The 16,992-nt window shown below is 41.6% G+C and overlaps 1 protein-coding gene across 9 annotated transcripts in view; it reads left to right on the forward strand.

The window, feature by feature from the left end:
• The window catches only part of LOC109910664 (tight junction protein ZO-2), a 118,410-nt gene that overhangs the window by 96,066 nt on the left and 5,352 nt on the right, over positions 1-16,992 (forward strand). For 8 of the 9 annotated variants that reach the window (XM_048619245.1, XM_048619253.1, XM_048619204.1 and 5 more), the window contains exons 13-21: positions 2,067-2,289; positions 4,664-4,848; positions 5,803-5,898; positions 5,999-6,078; positions 8,641-8,851; positions 10,341-10,441; positions 11,975-12,199; positions 12,975-13,088; positions 14,178-14,549. In XM_048619245.1, coding sequence (XP_048475202.1) covers positions 2,067-2,289; positions 4,664-4,848; positions 5,803-5,898; positions 5,999-6,078; positions 8,641-8,851; positions 10,341-10,441; positions 11,975-12,199; positions 12,975-13,088; positions 14,178-14,549 — 1,607 coding nt within the window. The remainder of the gene's footprint in view (positions 1-2,066; positions 2,290-4,663; positions 4,849-5,802; positions 5,899-5,998; positions 6,079-8,640; positions 8,852-10,340; positions 10,442-11,974; positions 12,200-12,974; positions 13,089-14,177; positions 14,550-16,992) is intronic. The other variant, XM_048619210.1, reaches the window with a different exon arrangement.

Below are 16,992 nucleotides of genomic sequence, written 5' to 3' on the forward strand. Positions count from 1 at the left end.
AACAAAAATATGTATTACCAATACCAAGATAAGGTGCTGCCTTTAAAGATGGCTACTGTGATCTATCTGCACAGATGCACTACAACACAGTATCAACACCAGTTGCCAGGAACAGTTTTGACAGGCATTTTGGGGAAGCAGTGGTGTTGTGGTAATGTCATTGGAGTAGTAATACAGAGCCCTAGGCTAATGTTGTGGAGATGTGGCTATGAATCCCATTGTGGGGGATGTGAAATCTGAATTTGATTTTTTTTTTAAAAAAAAAAAAAAAAAATCTGGAATTTAAAAGTGACCATGCAGACGGCAAACTCCCTTTCCTTACCTGGTCTGGCCTACACGTGCTTGCAGATCCACAAGTGCGGTTGACTCTTAACTGACCTCTGAGACTACCCTAGAAGCCACTCAGATCAAAGGCAATTAGTGTTGGGCAAAACATGCTGGCACAGAGGCATCCACATCCTGTGATCAGATTTCCTTTTTGTTTTAAACTTTGCAAAACTGCAGTTATATCTGTTGTATGTAATGCCTTACAGAATTCATTGTTTTTTATTTTTGAAATTCAATGGAGCTGCTTTTTGGATGCCATAACTTTTTGCACTTGGTGCCAGTTCTACCTATTGGTAAATAACCACTGTAGCTAATGCAGAATAGACTTTCTTTTTCCTAATGGAATTTATTGGGAATGAGCGATCATTCCTGTTGACTAGATTCCCTTTTCCTGCGGGAACGCATTGTAGTTATTTGCAAGTCAAACCTGAAGCAACGTTCCAGTTTACGCCTCAGTACAAGTTGCTCCCCCTGGTGGTGCTGTTGCTGATAAAGGCAGCCTTTTTAAAAAAATTTCAATGTGGTCCCTGCTATGGACTGCAAAGATTGTAACCAAAGTGACCAAGTGAAGGGGTGCAATTAGATCTTGGTGGAAAATATTGGACAATCAGTAGCCATCATCGTTGATTTTTGACTTGATTCAGCCTCCATTTTAAGGAAGCGATAATCTCAAAAGAAGAAACAGTAAAAAGCACTTTTTAAAAAATTAATTCATGGAATGTGTGTTGTTGGCAAGGCCAGCATTTAATGCACATTGCTAAATTGAGGCAGTAGGCATTGAAGAGGATATGGTTAATTATCTGGATAGAAATAATGTGCAGGAGTTCAGTGGGGGTGGGAGGAGGACATGTTGAACAGGAGATTGACAGCAGGTAACTGCTTGTTTGAAGAGGTAGTGTGAACATGATGGGCTGAAATGGCACAAAGTGACCAAACACATCTGCGACATTCCCTAGGGAATATGTTACTGAAATACCACCTTGAACCACTGCAGTTCACATGGTATAGGGATGCCTTTGAGAGGAAGGGATACTCACTAAGCTGCAGCGAAGGAACAGTGGTATCTTTTCAAGTCAAGATGTGGCGTGGAAGGAACTTTTCGGGTGGAGGATTTCCCAATTGTCTGCTGCCCCTGGTCCTTCCGTGTGGTAGAGTTTCTGGATTTAGCAGATGTTGTCAAAGCAGCCTTGGTGTTTTGCTGCTGTGCATCGTGTAGATGGTACTCACTGCTGCAACAGTTGCTGACGATGACTGTGTGCACCAGATGGCAGAAGATTGGTTTTGGGTAGTGATCAAGTGAGGTGCTTTGTCCTGGATGTTGTTTTTTTTTGAGTTTTGTAGTTGCATCCATATTAACATACTTCTGATTTGTGCCTTGTAAATGGTGGACAAACTTTTGGGTGAGTTGGTTACTGCAGAATTCCCACCCTGTCCTGGTAGTGACTGTGTATTTATTTGACTGAACCAGTTAACATGATCCTGACTTTCCAGATTCTCTTAAGCTCCCTCATTTAGACAATGGAAATTCTAAGATGAAGCCAAGCTGCGAATGAAGGGATTGTCTAGCATCTTCTAAATAGGTTGACACCTGTAACTGGTCATTATTTTACCGGGCAATTATCTCTGCCTTTTTATTGTGTTTCCAATGTATATAAAGCTGGCAACTGAGGATGATTAAAAGCAAAATTGTTCACTTCTGTTGGTGACCTACGCCTACCTCATTTTTCTCTTCCTGCTAGTGTACAAAGAGATTATCAGCTCTGGCCGCGGTGACTCGTTCTACATTAGGACCCACTTTGAATACGAAAAGGAGAGTCCACAAAGTTTGAATTTCAGCCGAGGAGACGTGTTCAAGGTTTTAGATACTCTATACAACGGCAAGCTGGGGAATTGGTTAGCAGTAAGGATTGGTTCTGACAACATCAAACAACTGGAGAAGGGAATCATTCCAAACAAAAGCAGGTAAATTTTGAAGAATTACATGAGGTGTCGGTACTATTTTCATTCCTTTTCCAAAAAAAGAATGGGCGATGCCAAAGTATTTGGTCTCTCTTTCTTTTTCTTTTTCTCTTTCTTTTTTTTTTTTAAAAGCAAAATCTGCTCAGCCATTCAATGGGATCATGGCTGATCTTCTACCTCCACACTTCCTTCCCAATCTGACCTTTGGGGGATAATTTTACTTTCCTCAACATCCAGAAACCTATTTACAGCTGTTCTGAATATGGATTTGTTGGTGGAGGGGGGGTTGTTATCCCTGATTTGTGAACACTTGGTTTAAGGATGCAATGTTGAGTGTGTAATAAAGATCCAGTGTGTAAATGTTTCCTGTGCTTACAAACAGCCATTTTATATTGTCCTCCGTTATGTTCCAACTTGTGTACAAACTGACGTTAGAACAGAATCCGATTGCAGCCCGGGGACTGTATGTAAACTCATCGCCAGAGTATCTGCAGCTCTGAGATGATAAAGAATTCCAATACTTTACAAATTTTTTTTTGGGTGAAGACGTGTCTCCTCATCTCAGTCTAAAATGGCTGACCCCTTATTTAAGGACTGTCTGTTTCACTGTGTTCCAGACTGTGTGGCCAGAACCTATTTTTTTGTTTCCCCTCAGCTTCAGAGATAGACATTCAGAACAGCTGAAAAGCCAGAGAGCAGTGGGTGTCTCTGAATTTAAAAAAGATGCCTCATTCACAAGTGTCAAAGCATTTGTATTTGCTGGTATTTGGCTTTCAAATTTTTGAAGTTAAAGTGTTCTTCTTTGTCAGGGTAGAATGGGGAAAGGGACTGCCACAAACCAGTCTGCCTCTTGCATGTCTTTGTTTGATGAATTGGATTTGAAGGGGCGTAATTAGATCTTTACTATGCCAGTGTTACTTTTGCAAGTGTTATTGGATTTGATATCTGAAAAGTTAACAAGTTGGATAAAGTGACTTTCCCAGCCTGATGCATGTTTTGCCAGGTCTGCAAAAAAAAACTGAGTGATAAACTTGAGATTTCCAGTGTTTGCAAGCAAGAGAGCTGAGAATATGGCTGCCAGTCTCCGAGCATTGAATGCTTGGGATGTGCTGCGATCGTAGAGGGTTGTAGAACTGGAGGAGGTTATAGAGAGCTCACAAAACAAAAGTGTTTGCTTTAAATTCTCGAATCCATAACGGTCTGAATTTTAAAATATTTTCCAGTAAAGAAGGCTGTATCAGTGTAATGACCGCAACAAAAGTTTACCAGACAGATTCCTGCGACAGCAAGGGTATTATTAAACTGGAGAGAGTTCTGAAAAGCATTCCCAAGAACATCTTGGTAAAAGAGGGGTTGAGCTATAAAGATCGGCTTGGGCTTTTGTCCACTGGAATGTAGGAGGTTGAGAGGTGACGTTCTAGAGGTTTTTAAAATCATGAGGGGCATAGATAAAGTGAATAGCAAAGGTCTTTTCACCTAAGGTGGGGGAGCTCAGGACTAAGAGACATGTATATATTTTTTAAGGTGAGAGGAGAAAGATTTAAACAGGACACAAGGGGCAACTTTTTTTTTAAACAAACAGTGGTTCGTATGCGGAATGAACTGTCAGAGAAAGTGGTGGATGCAGGTACAGTTATAACGTCCAAAAGACTTGTGGACAAGTTCATGAACTTGAAAGGGTTGGAGGGATATGGACCAAAGGCAGGTGGGACGTGTTGAGTTTGGCAATATGATAAGTATGGACTAGTTGGACCGAAGGGTGTTTCCAGGAGAGACTGCATCTATGTTCCCTGGAGTTTAGAAGAATGAGGGATCTCATGGAAACCTATAAAATTGTAGCAGAACTAGACAGGATAAGCACAGGGAGGATGTTCCTGACAACTAGGAACTCCAGAACCAGGAGTCCCAGTCCTAAGGAAATTGGGTAGGCCTTTGAGGACTGCGATAAGGAGACATTTCTTTATGTAGTGATTGGTAAGTTTGTGGAATTCTCTGCAGAAAGTGATTCGGGGCAAAACATTGAATGTTTTCAAGAAGGAGTTAGATATAGTTGTTAGGACTGAAGGGACCGAACGCTATGAGGAGAAAGCAGGAATGGGGTACTGATTTGGATGATCAGCCATTATGTTGATGGAGTAGGCTTGGGGGGCTGAAATGGCCTGCTCCTGCTCCTGCTCCAATTTCTATGTTAACAATGCTCTATTGTTTTAAGCAAAAAGGTGGGAATATTTTTGAGATAAATGGTGGATTTTCTTCGTCTGAATGACTTCAATTTTGTGTTTAAACTGATGTGGTGACTATCACAGTTGATTTTCACAGCACTCGGTTCATTTTGTGAACTAGTGCCTGCATAATAACTGTGCATCTCTCCTGCCAGAGCTGAGCAGATGGCCAATGTGCAGAATATCCAGAAAGCGAGCACGAGTGACCGCGGAGACTTTTGGAGGTTGCGAGGCCAGAGAGCAGCAATGAAGAAAAATCTTCGGAAGAGTCGTGAGGACCTTACGGCCATACCAGTTGGCACTAAGTTCCCAGCTTACGAGAGAGTTGTTCTTCGTGAGGGTACGAGAAGTTGGTATATTAGTTGCATGCATCTTGTGACAATTTTTCTCTTTTCTCTTTGTTTTTTTTCTCGGAATTAATTAGATTTTCCAGTTTTACTCCCCCAAGAAATGTGCTGTGAACCAATATGTACATTGTAAATCCAAAAGAAGACCATTTTGATTTTTATCAGCAATAGTTTGAAGGGTGAAAGTAGAGAAACCTCAGTTTGTATAAATATCACAGCACCGACTGTTAGTGTATATCATGATCTTCAGCCTACTATAATTTTGTGGTGTAGAGCGATGCCAGCTGAGGTTACCATGAAGGACTCTCCTTCTCAACTTCTCTCCTTACCCCAGGTGTGGTGACCCTTGGGTTAAATTACCACCAGCCACCACTGCCGCCGCCCCCCCCCCCCCCACCTCATAATGAGAGCAGCCCTTGTTGATTGTCGGAAAAACCCATCTGGTTCACTTTAGGGAAGGAAACTGCCATCCTTACCTGGTCTGGCCTACATGTGACTGCAGACCCACAGCAATGTGGTTGACTCTTAACTGCCCTCTGGGCAATTAGGGATGGGCAATAAATGCTGCCTAGCCAGCACGCCCTCATCCCATGAAAGAATGTTTGTTTTTTTTTTTAAAAAATGGTTATTTGGTCAATCCCACCCTGGAGACTTCAGCACATTGTCTAGACTGATACTTCTGTGCCTCTGAGAGAAAATGCTGAATTTCTAGAGGTGCAGTCTTCCAGATGAGATGTTAATCCCATGTGTTCCCTAACGCAGATACAAAATGGTCAGAGGATCTTTTTATAAAGACAGGTGTTATCCCCAGTGACCTGGTAATTATGTATCCCCTCCAGTCAACATCCGTAAAATGTAATTTCACAGGGGAAAGAAAATATCTGTATTTCAAATCCTGAACCCTTTTAACAATGTATGTTTCTGTTTACGTGCTCTTGTAAATTTAGCTGGCTTTAGGAGGCCTGTGGTGCTCTTTGGGCCCATCGCTGACGTTGCAACAGAGAAACTGGCAACAGAATTACCTGACGACTACAAAACTGCCAGTAAGTAAACTGTTCACTCAAATGTAATTGACGGTAGTCAATGCATGTCTGCACTGTCTACATAAGAGCATTAACTGGATGGTAAATTTTAATATTTTAGAAACTGAACCGAGGGACGCAGGTTCTGAGAAGTCAACAGGTGTAGTTCGATTAAACACAGTCAGACAGATCATTGAAGAGGTAAGAATAATTGGGCATCGACTTGAATTTTACTGTACCTTTTGGCAATAATAAAACAAGATAAGAAAGACATGGCAGCTAGTGAGTGATGTGATAAAAATCAAGGATACTTGGGGCAGAATTGGAGGAATACATTTTTTTTAGGAATAGAGGAATTGCAAAGTTAACTGTATATTATACAGAATCTGTTAATTTATAAAATTGTTAAATCTGGGGGGTAAAAAATGGATGAGTACACAGATTTCTGAAATGTGAAATTTTTGTTTTCTTTGGCCTGGCCAATTGTTTTATCGCCCATCCCGGTTTCCCATGAACGTGGTGGCAAAATCCCTTGAATCACTAGTCCATGAGGCGTAAGTGCAATTATAGTGCTGTCAGGAAGGGACTTTCTGGATACTGACCCAGTACATTCGAGGAAGGATTAAGTAGTTCCAAGTCAGGCTGGCATGTGACTGAGGGGAATTTGCAGGAAGCTGTGTTCTTGTATTTCAGCTGCCTCTGTCCTGCTAGGTGGTAGATTCCAACAATTTAGAAAGTCAGAGGGAGATTGGCAGCTGCTGCTGCTGTGCATTTTGTATTTGATATACATCCTGCCATTTTGCACTGTGGACAAGATTTAGATCAACTGGACTGTTTTGGACCTTGGTGTCAAGAATCTTGAGTGTTACTTTTTGAATGATGTCTGAGGTTGAAAAGAAAATTAAGATACTCCGTGATTGTATTCGTTGACCTCCAATCATTGGATTGTATTGATATTGATGCAGAAGCTACTAAACAAATTGCCTACCTAGCCTTCTGGTAGTGTTATTGGTTTTTTGTTTCGTGCAAGGATCATGCTTCAATTGTTCAAGGAAGGAAATCTCTTTGCCTGTGAAAAGTGATCTTTGTAGTATGTGGGGAGGGAGTGGGAAGTATGGAGCAAGGTGGTACTTGGCTTGAAGAAACTGGAAACTTGCAACTTGCAGCTTCCCATAACTTTTATTGCTTTCAATGCTAATTAGATTATGTAGGAAGGCCTGACATGCATGTTTTCAATATCCTTCATGGAGCTGAATAATCCCGTCTAACACTAATAAATATGATTCCATCTGTAATTTAGACTTGAAACCGGAGCAGAGCATTCAGCATTTACTCATTATTTTAAAAATGCAGTAGGATTCCTTTTTCTACCAAACAGGTGCATTTGTAAATCAGCGGAGCAGGAGAAAAGGCTCATATTTATATACACAGCCTACGGATACCCGAAAACACTTTACAACAATTAAAACATTTGTTGTAATCGCTGCTATAATGTCGAAAGCACAGCAACCAATTCGCACACAGTTCCTACAAACAGCAATGTGACCAGATCATCCATTCCACAGTTTTTCCAGGAGAAATATTGACTAACGAGAACAAGGAGAATATCTGCTTCAAGAAATAATGCCACTTGAGAGGGTAGATGAGGGTTCAGATTAACCTCTCTCCTTGCTCAGTGCAGCACTCCCTCAATGTAACAACGAAATCTCAGCTGGATTGCATTGCTGTGAAGACTTGGGAGCAAGCCTTCAAGTAATGATTTCTGGGCTCAGAGGGAAAAGGACCGCCGATTGAGTCACTGACCGTGTTTTTGGAAAGTGTTTGCATTTGACTTTGTTTAGAAATTTGCGGAAAATTGATTTTTATGTTTTGTTCAGTTGGGGGTTCCCGACATCTCTCTCAATTAGTGAGGCCCTTGCAGCTATCTTGAAAGCTGGCTGTAAATAATGACATACAACTACCTTGATAGAAAGGAAATCCAAGGTTTCTGTGTTTGGAATCCTTGGACTTGAACTAATAAATTGGAGGATTGAGAGAGAGCGGGAAACTGTGAGCATTGCCCTCTGACACAAAGTGCCTAACACTGAGAGCAGCTGAAAGGAGAATCCAAAGTACCAGGAACCTTTTCCAAACCTACATTAGGTTGAGGAGCTGCATGATAAATGATTGCTCTGGGATAGGTTTGCTGTTTGCTCTTGTTTATGATGATCCTGCACAACGGAAGTCTCGAGACCTGTGCCTTGTCTCGGAGTCTGCCAAAAATCCAGGAGAACTTCTGTTTTTAAAACTGTGTGAGTGTATGGTGTAGGCTGGGTTGCACTTGCTGAGAGCCAGCACAGATACAATGGGGCTGAATGGCCCCTTCTGTGAGCAGTAGCCATGCTCTGTGCGTCCCACCTTGAATTACAAGATTTTAGATTCTTAAGAACTCCAAAAAAGTAAATCTCTTATTTCGGCACCTGTAGGAGAATGGTAGCTGTATACATGGATGGTGCAAAGGTGGAACCCTGCCACAAAGCAGAGAGACTCTGCCAGTTAGAAATGTCAAAGCTGAGACTGGTGGACCTTTTTTGTTGGTGTAAAGAACACGAGGCAGATAGATGGATAGATCAGCTATAATCTATTTTGAGTGGAGGAAAGTGCTCAAGGGATTTGAATGGTTTGCCTCATTCTCCTTGACCCTTTTTCTCCCAAGAGACACGCACGCTTAATTTGTCCATCATACACTTCATAGTCTTGACATTGTCCACCTTTTGTGAACAGGACAAGCATGCCTTGCTGGATGTAACACCCAAGGCCGTGGATCTGCTGAACTATACACAGTGGTACCCCATCGTCATCTTCTTCAATCCAGACAGCAAGCAAGGTGTTAAAACTATGAGACAGAGACTGAACCCAAGCTCTACCAAGAGTTCCAAGAAACTCTATGATCAGGCAGTCAAGCTAAGAAAGAGCTGTTCTCATCTTTTTACAGGTAAAGAATCTTAATCAATGCACCATCGTTTGGTACAATTGAATTAAACTAGCCATATAAATACTGGCTGAGAGATTGAGGCTAGGAATCCTACAGCAAGTAACTCACTTCCTGACTTCCTCAAAGTCTGTCAACCAACTAGAAGGAGTATGATGGAATACTCCTCATTCTCCTGGATGGGTGCACCTCCAATTTTGCTCAAGAAGCTTGACACCATCCATGACAAAGCAGCCCACTTGATTGTGTGCAGATGTAGTGCCATTCACTCCTTCCATCACAGGTGTTCAGTAGCGTACCATCTAAATGACACACTGCAGAGATTCAAGACTCTGTATACAGCCCCTTCCAAACCCACATTTAGAAGGACAAGGCAGCAGATACATAAGACATCACCACCTGTAAGTTCCCCTCCAAACCATTCACCGTCCTATCTTGAAAATATGCTGTTGTTGCTTAAGTATTGCTGGGCCAAAATCATGGAACTCCCTCCCTTCCTTTTATGGCATTGTCAGGGTACCTACACATGATGCACTGCTGCACTTAATTAAGGCAGCTCGCCACTACCAACTTGAGAGTAACTAAGGATGGGTAATAAATGCTGGATGAATAAATTGAGTATTTAAAACAAAATAACCAAGAACAGCACAAAGATGACATCTGGCCCATCCTGTCTGTATTGGCTCTTTGAAACAATTTCCAATTTGTCATTCGACAGCACCTTCCAAACTCTCAATCACTACCATCTAGAAGGGCAGAGGTAGCAGATACATGAAAACACCACTGTCTGCAAATTCCCCTTCCAACCACTCACCATCCTGACTTGTTAATTTATTGCTGTTCTGTCAGTTTAATTCTAATAACATTGCGTGCGTGTGTGTGTGTGTGTGTGTGTGTGTGTGTGTGTGTGTGTGTACCTACATCCTATGGCAGCAACACAAGAAGGCAGTTCACCAGTGCCACCTTTTAAAGGAATTGGGTACAGGTGGTGATGAAATACTGACCCAGCCATAGATACCTACGTTCCCTGAACAAATTGGTGGTGGGGGACATATTCAAAGGCCCATTGGCTGAAAAATTAAAGCGAGAGAAACTGTTTGAGTGGAGGTGCCTCTTTCCTCGTCCAGCCTGTATATCCAGGGGAGAGAAAAAACTGTTGAGACTCTGATATTGCAATAGATAGGATTGAAGCTGAGGACTTATTTAATCCTGATATTGATTTGCTGTTATATAGGTGGGAGAAAGTCTGAGTGGAATATAAATGTTCGTCCAAACCATTTGGGCAGAATGGCCTGTTTGTGGCATAAAGTCTATGTAATAGCTCTTGTACTGGCTTGAAGATTGTCCTAAACTGCTAATCACAGATGTATCTCAGTTTGTTCTCGAGTGCATCATAGTGTCATTCCAAATTTTCTTTTTCCTCTTAATGCACTTGCTTCCAAATTCTTGTGTGGCTGAAGGAGAATTTCTTTTTTTGTTTTTAAAATATTAGAGACAATTGATTTGAATTCCTCACACGATGGTTGGTATGGATTACTAAAGGATCTGATAAGAGATCACCAGGCTTCAGCTGTTTGGGTTTCAGAAAGCAAGGTATGTGTTGAATGAGTCTCGCGTTACACGGCTTGCTGAACCACCATTTCTTCTCTAGGTTAATGATAACTGTTTCAGGATAGCAATGGTTACACAGTGTATACTAGTCATAATATACATTAGAGTCAGTCATACATTCCCACACCAGCTGAGGTTACCACGAAGGACTCTCCTTCTCAATCTCTCGAGGCCTGGTGACCCTCTGGTTAAACCATCACCAGTGGTCTCTCCTGCTGTCACTCTCTCTTATGAGAGATCACCCCTATTGTCCAGTAAGACTATTATAACACTACCTTCACTTTTTTTTTCTGTGTTACTCGTAGTGTAGCACACGAAAATCATGATGTCAACTGCAGTTTCATCAAGCAGGTTGTTTAATTAATGCAGTGTTTCATTATCAATGGAGCCAAAACCTTTCTTGGTTCCTTCTATAAAATTTATTAACTAACTTGAGCTGTGCTAGTCAGTAATTAACACGTTTGTGTTGCAAAAGAATGACCGCATTTAAGAAGATGTACAGGCTGCTCCTCTTAAGAGAAAATTGGATAAGAGTAAGTGTTCTATGTATGGTATGTGTTCTCGTTCCCCCACCATCTACCCGTCCATCCATTTTAGATTAACTACATTTCAATTAAGTGCAAGTTTTGTTCAGTTTTCTTCTACCACCACTACCCTCCCACAACACACTCCAGTGACCATAGCTGATCTTGCACTTCTTCCCTGTAGACTCTCTCGTTAATTAACCTTAGTCATAATTTAAATAAGCCTCCCGCAAAGTAATAATAGTGCATAGTTTAAAAAGTGTGTCATTGTTTAGGATTTTCCCAATGGGCTATCCGAGTTGTGTTATTAACTGCACCAATTGTTTGGTATGTTCTAGGTAACTGCAATTAGTTAGTTTCCACCCTGAAACTGGAAGAGTTGATGGGCCATTGAAGCATATTAACCCCAGTTACTGTTATATAGTCTTGTATTGTTACTATTCCCAAATCATTTGAATTCTTTGAAGAATTAGCACAGCTATTTGCAATTGCAGGTAATACTGGAACACAACTGGAATAGAGACCAGGATTTTAATGAGCTCTAATACTTGTGATTTAGCAACATTACGACCATATTTGAAAGATTTTGGTGCTCTAACGTACTGAGTGACAAAAGTGACCAGATCAAATTTTGATCAACAGTTTAGTTTTGTTGGGAAAATCCTACTTGCTGTTAAGAGGAACTGAGCATATTTTAGTATTTTCCCACACAGAATATGATTCACCTGGTTGCTTTTCTCTTGGAGAAAACCAAAGATATTCTGAAGCTCTAGGGGGAATAATTGGAGGAATCCAGCATCCTCTTAAGAGGAAGTATGATTGTGTAAATATTCCTTTCCTGTTCTCCCCACTGCCTTCCCCACAAAGAGAAGCCAGCATTGTTGATCTGTATTCACCTTTGGGGGTGGGAAATAGAAGTGTCTCACATATGGATGGGAATGTAATTGTTCTTTCAGGATGATGCCCTACCTTGTCCTATCTTTTAAATTAGGCTGATGGATTAGGAGACGAAGACCTTGAGATGCATGATGACCGTATGTCCTATCTCTCAGCTATGGGAGCTGACTACCTCAGCTGTGACAGTCGACTCATGAGTGACTATGATGATACGGACACAGAGGGTGGAGCCTATACCGATAATGAGCTGGATGAACCAGTCAGTGAGCCTCCTGTGTCTTCTGTGGCTAGATCATCAGAACCAATAAATGTCGACGAGGTGAGAGCAACACAACCGAGATGTGTACCTGGGAGCAAACATTTAACTTCAAATGTGAAGGGTGTCTATACATTAAATAATTATACTGAGCATTTACAGCACAGAAGCAGGCCATTTGACCCAACCAGTGTTCATGCTGCATGTGAGTCTCCTCCCACTTTATCAACTTGTATTCCTTTCTCCCTCCTGTCAATCCAACTTCCCCTTAAATATAGCAGTTCTCTTCTTTTTTGTTTTCTCCAACAATTGCACATTCTCTCCATTCTGAGTGAAATCACAACTGGGTGTTTGAAGGACCATCTTGTATTTATGAGCCCAAGCTTTAGATTCTTCAAATCTACCCCACAAACATGTAAATGCAACTGGACATGCCTGGTGCAACAAGGTTTCTTGGCATAAAAGCCAAAAGTACTGTGGATGCTGGAAATCAAACAAACAGAAATTGCTGGAAAAACTCTGCTGTCTGGCAGCCTCTTTGGAAAGAAATCGGAGCGAATGTTTTGGGACCGTGACCCTTCTTCAGAACTGATTTCTTGGTACTTTATCCTTATCAGTAAATACCTTTTTATCTTCGTTTTGCGTTTGTCACTTTAGAGTTATGCAATCTTGTACAATGTGGCTACAGTGATCAATTCTGTTGAGATTGGGCCCCTGGAAATTGTTGAATTGAATTATAAATGTTGTCTTTTTATAGTCTTTAGGGGAATTACTAATTTACATGCAGCTTGTGACCATTCTGTACCTTTTCACCATAACAATCTGATTTTATTTTCAGCAGAAACAGAGTTCAGAACCAGCTGTAGCAAGAGGACAAATGAGGAGAGCTGGTAGCAGGGAAGTCTTGAGAGATCCCAGCCCCCCTCCAGATTTTAAACCTGAACCTCCAAAGGTAATGAGCACCGTTAATTGCTTGATTTTTTTGCACAAGATCTGCTCTTGCTTTTGTTACACTGAAATAATTTTTAAGCAGAACACATCACTCCTCCTGCGCTTGCTGACCTATTGGTCTGACAACACCCTGGATTTAAAATTATTGCTCTACCTTTTAAATCCCTCCCATGGCCTCTTTTTGCTCCCTATTCATAGAACCATGTACAGTATTGTCATCCTCCCAGATCTCTGCACTCTTCCATTTCTGGCCTCTTGCACATCTCAGATTTTAATCACTTGATCACTTGGTATCTTTTTCAGCTACATGGGCCGTAATTCTGGAATTCCTTCCCAGAACCACTGCACTTCTCTTTCCTCCTGATGAATATGCATCTTAAAACCTACCTCTTTGACCAGGCTTTTGGTTGTCTACTCCCATACATCCTTATGCAGTTCGGTATCATGTTTCTTGGAGTGCTTTATTACATTAATAGCACTGTGTAAATGCAAGTTGAAATAAAATATCTAAAGATGTTTCACAGTAATATATATAAAGTAAAGTTTGACTGCAAAAGGTAATATTAGGAGAAGTAACCAACAGCTTGACTAACAGGTAGGAATTAAGCAGCATTTTAGAATATAAAAGAGGGGTTTACTGTGACCCTGGAGCTCAACTGTATGGCTGGTAGTGAAGTGCAGTGGAAGGCAGAAGAGATTAATTTTAATCCCATTTGCCTTCCACACTGTCCTTTTTTTTTTTTTCAGAGCTGCTGTGGCAGGATTTGAACCCATGACTTCTGGCCCAGAAACATAACCACTGCGCCTTTGTTTCTCTACCGTTTTCCCAACTCTGATAGGAGAGGATCAACCTGGTACATTTGAAATTAGCATTGCTCTGCACAGAACTGCTGAGTATTTTCAGCATTTACTTATTCACACTTAAAAACCAGATCTTGTCATTATCACTTTTTTGCTTTTTTTTTTGGTTTGGGATCTTGCTATGCCCAAACTATGATGTGTTATTAAAGCTGCAAAATGTCAGTTGAAGATCGTAGCAATTGTATCTGATTTTTAACAGTTGCATATTTTTTTTTCCTCCCATTTTAAGGCAAAAGTTGAAGTACACTCGTATCCAAAAGAGCCGCAAAGGCAGTATCATGATTCCAATCGTGGATATGATTCTCGATATAGCAGCCCAAGTCCCGGGAGCAGCGAGCACCCCCGTGGTCAGGACCCCCCACCCTCCAAGCCGCAGCCCCCTCCTGTGGCTTCAAAACCCTCTTTCGGGGTTCGGACGGCGCTGAAACCTGCTGTTCCAGTTGTGCAGCCTTCGGGTGAAGAGGAAGGGGACGAGAACGAGGAGCTGGGTGAAGGCAATGAACAGCAGTCCGTGCTGGGCAAAGTGAAAATATTTGAGAAACTGGACCACAAAGCTCGAGCACAGAGGCTGCAAGAACTTCAGGAAGCACAGAATGCAAGAGTAAGGCATTCCGACCACCATTTTAAAGGTTTCCTAAGAACATAACAAGGAAGATAGCCCCTTGAACCTACTGCAGCATTCAATAAGATCATTGGCTGTAGCCTTGATTCTATTTTCCCACCTATCCCCAATAATCCTAGACCACCCTTGCAGAGTGAACATCTGTCTGACTTGTTTGAATATATTCAATGGCCTAAACTCCCCTGCACTCTGGACCAGAGAAGTTCAGAGACTAACAACTTTCTGGGAGAATTTTTTTTCCTTTTCTTTTTTTTTTTTGTTTTAATGGAAGAGCCCTTATTTTTAAAGAGTCCCATAGTTCTAGATTCCCCTGTGGTTTTGGCAGCAGCAGGATACATAGGTGGTGGTCCCTGCAGCATCAAAGACTTGGGATATATTCTCTGATTCAACTTTACTGCACCTTACTGCTAGAATTCCAGCAGCAGTAGCTTTTTATGTTGTGCGTCTCTCTTTTAATCACTCATTGCCTGCTGAGTTCTGTAATTCTGACCTTTTTAAATCTCTCCACTCCCTCTACCCAATTCAATCTTTTTCACTGCCCCACCCCACCTTCAGACCATCCCTAAAATCTATTCAATTGTCCAATTGTTTGGTCACCTGTTTTAATAACACTTTGTGGGCTCTGTATCAGGTTCTGGCTGGGTAATTGTTTGTAAAATGTCTTGATGCTTTCCTACATTCAAGATGCTATTTGAATGCATCGTCATGCTACCTGCCTGACTTCCCTTTTTGATCTCGATGGAGTGAAAATCCAGTGGGTTCCCTCAGCATGGTGACTCATTCCACCCAGAGAGGAGTGTGTGGTGGTGAACACTTGGCATTACTTTCTTAATGGAATATTCATTCAGCCATTTGATTAGCAATTTCCAAGAATGTGAGCAAATGGTGTTGTTGACCATCAAAAAAACACATCTGTGAAAACTGGAACCCACCTTTTATGTGCAAGAGACCTGAAAATTATACATGAAGCTCTTGCCGTTAATGATGAATCGCCATTGAAGCATAAGATTTGACCTTACTTGATTTAACGTTGCCTTATCTGTTATATAGTTTAACACCATTCTAACTCACTGGTGCCAAAATAACCATGCTTTCTGTTCAACTTAATTAATAACATGTTGGGTGGCAATGTACAGACTATTGCTTGTGATTTTACTCTTTCTGTGAAGATTCTCTTTACAGTCATTCTTTAGCCAAGTTCAGAGAATTATTAGAATTTATTACAACTAGGTTTGGAAGTTGCTCAGAGGCTTTTATTATTATGCCTGAACTCCCCCTGAAGAACGAATCTGAGCTTAATGTGTGGTCATAGAATAAAAAACTGATAATCAATCAGTCTAGTTGACCTCACTCGATGGATTTTTCATTTACTCAGCGTTACTAGTTTGAAAGCAGACTAGTTGTGTTGACTTGCTCAGTGTGTTTTAGAGGTTCCTTATTTATCTGTTTTGATTATCTGCACTCTTCTTAAATTTGGTTCAGTGAAGATCATTAGCAGATGAAATGCAAATTAGGTGAGGTTTCTTTGTTGAAACACAAGGTGTTCTGCTTTTGTGTCACCAGTGGAAGCAGATTCGACCATAATCTTCAGAAGGAAATTGGATAAGTTATTTGAAGGAGGGAAAGAACTGAAGGATCATTGTGGAAGAAAAGCAGATGAGTGGGAATTAATGAAATAATTCTTTCGAAGAGCCAGGACTGGCACATTGGATCAAACAGCCTGTTTTACACCATGAGATTTGATAAGATTGGGAACAAATTTAAGTGTTTGTCTTAAAGCGGTTCCCAATTTCCATGAGATTTTTCAAACGTGAAACCTTAAGAATTTAGAGATAGTAGGAACTGCAGATGCTGGAGAATCTGAGATAACAAGGTGTGGAGCTGGATGAACACAGCAGGCCAAGCAGCATCATGGGAGCAGGAAGGCTGACGTTTCGGGCCTAGACCCTTCATCAGAAATGGGGGAGGGGAAGGGGGTTCTGAAATAAATAGGGAGAGAGGGGGAGGCGGATAGAAGATGGATAGAGGAGAAGATAGGTGGAGAGGAAACAGACAGGTCAAAGAGGCGGGGATGGAGCCAGTAAAGGTGAGTGTAGGTAGGGAGGAGATAGGTCGGTCCGGGGAGGACGGACAGGTCAAGGGGGCAGGATGAGGTTAGTAGGTAGGAGATCGGGGTGCGGCTTGAGGTGGGAGGAGGGGGATAGGTAGGAGGAAGAACAGGTTAGGGAGGTGGGGACAAGCTGGGCTGGTTTTGGGATGCGGTAGAGGGAGGGGAGATTTTGAAGCTTGTGAAGTCCACATCGATACCATTGGGCTGCAGGGTTCCCAAGCGGAATATGAGTTGCTGTTCCTGCAACCTTCGGGTGGCATCATTGTGGCACTGCAGGATGCCCAGGATGGACATGTTGTCTGAGGAATGGGA

This window comes from Rhincodon typus, chromosome 3 (assembly GCF_021869965.1).
Source record: "Rhincodon typus isolate 14 chromosome 3, sRhiTyp1.1, whole genome shotgun sequence".
NCBI lineage: Eukaryota > Metazoa > Chordata > Chondrichthyes > Orectolobiformes > Rhincodontidae > Rhincodon > Rhincodon typus.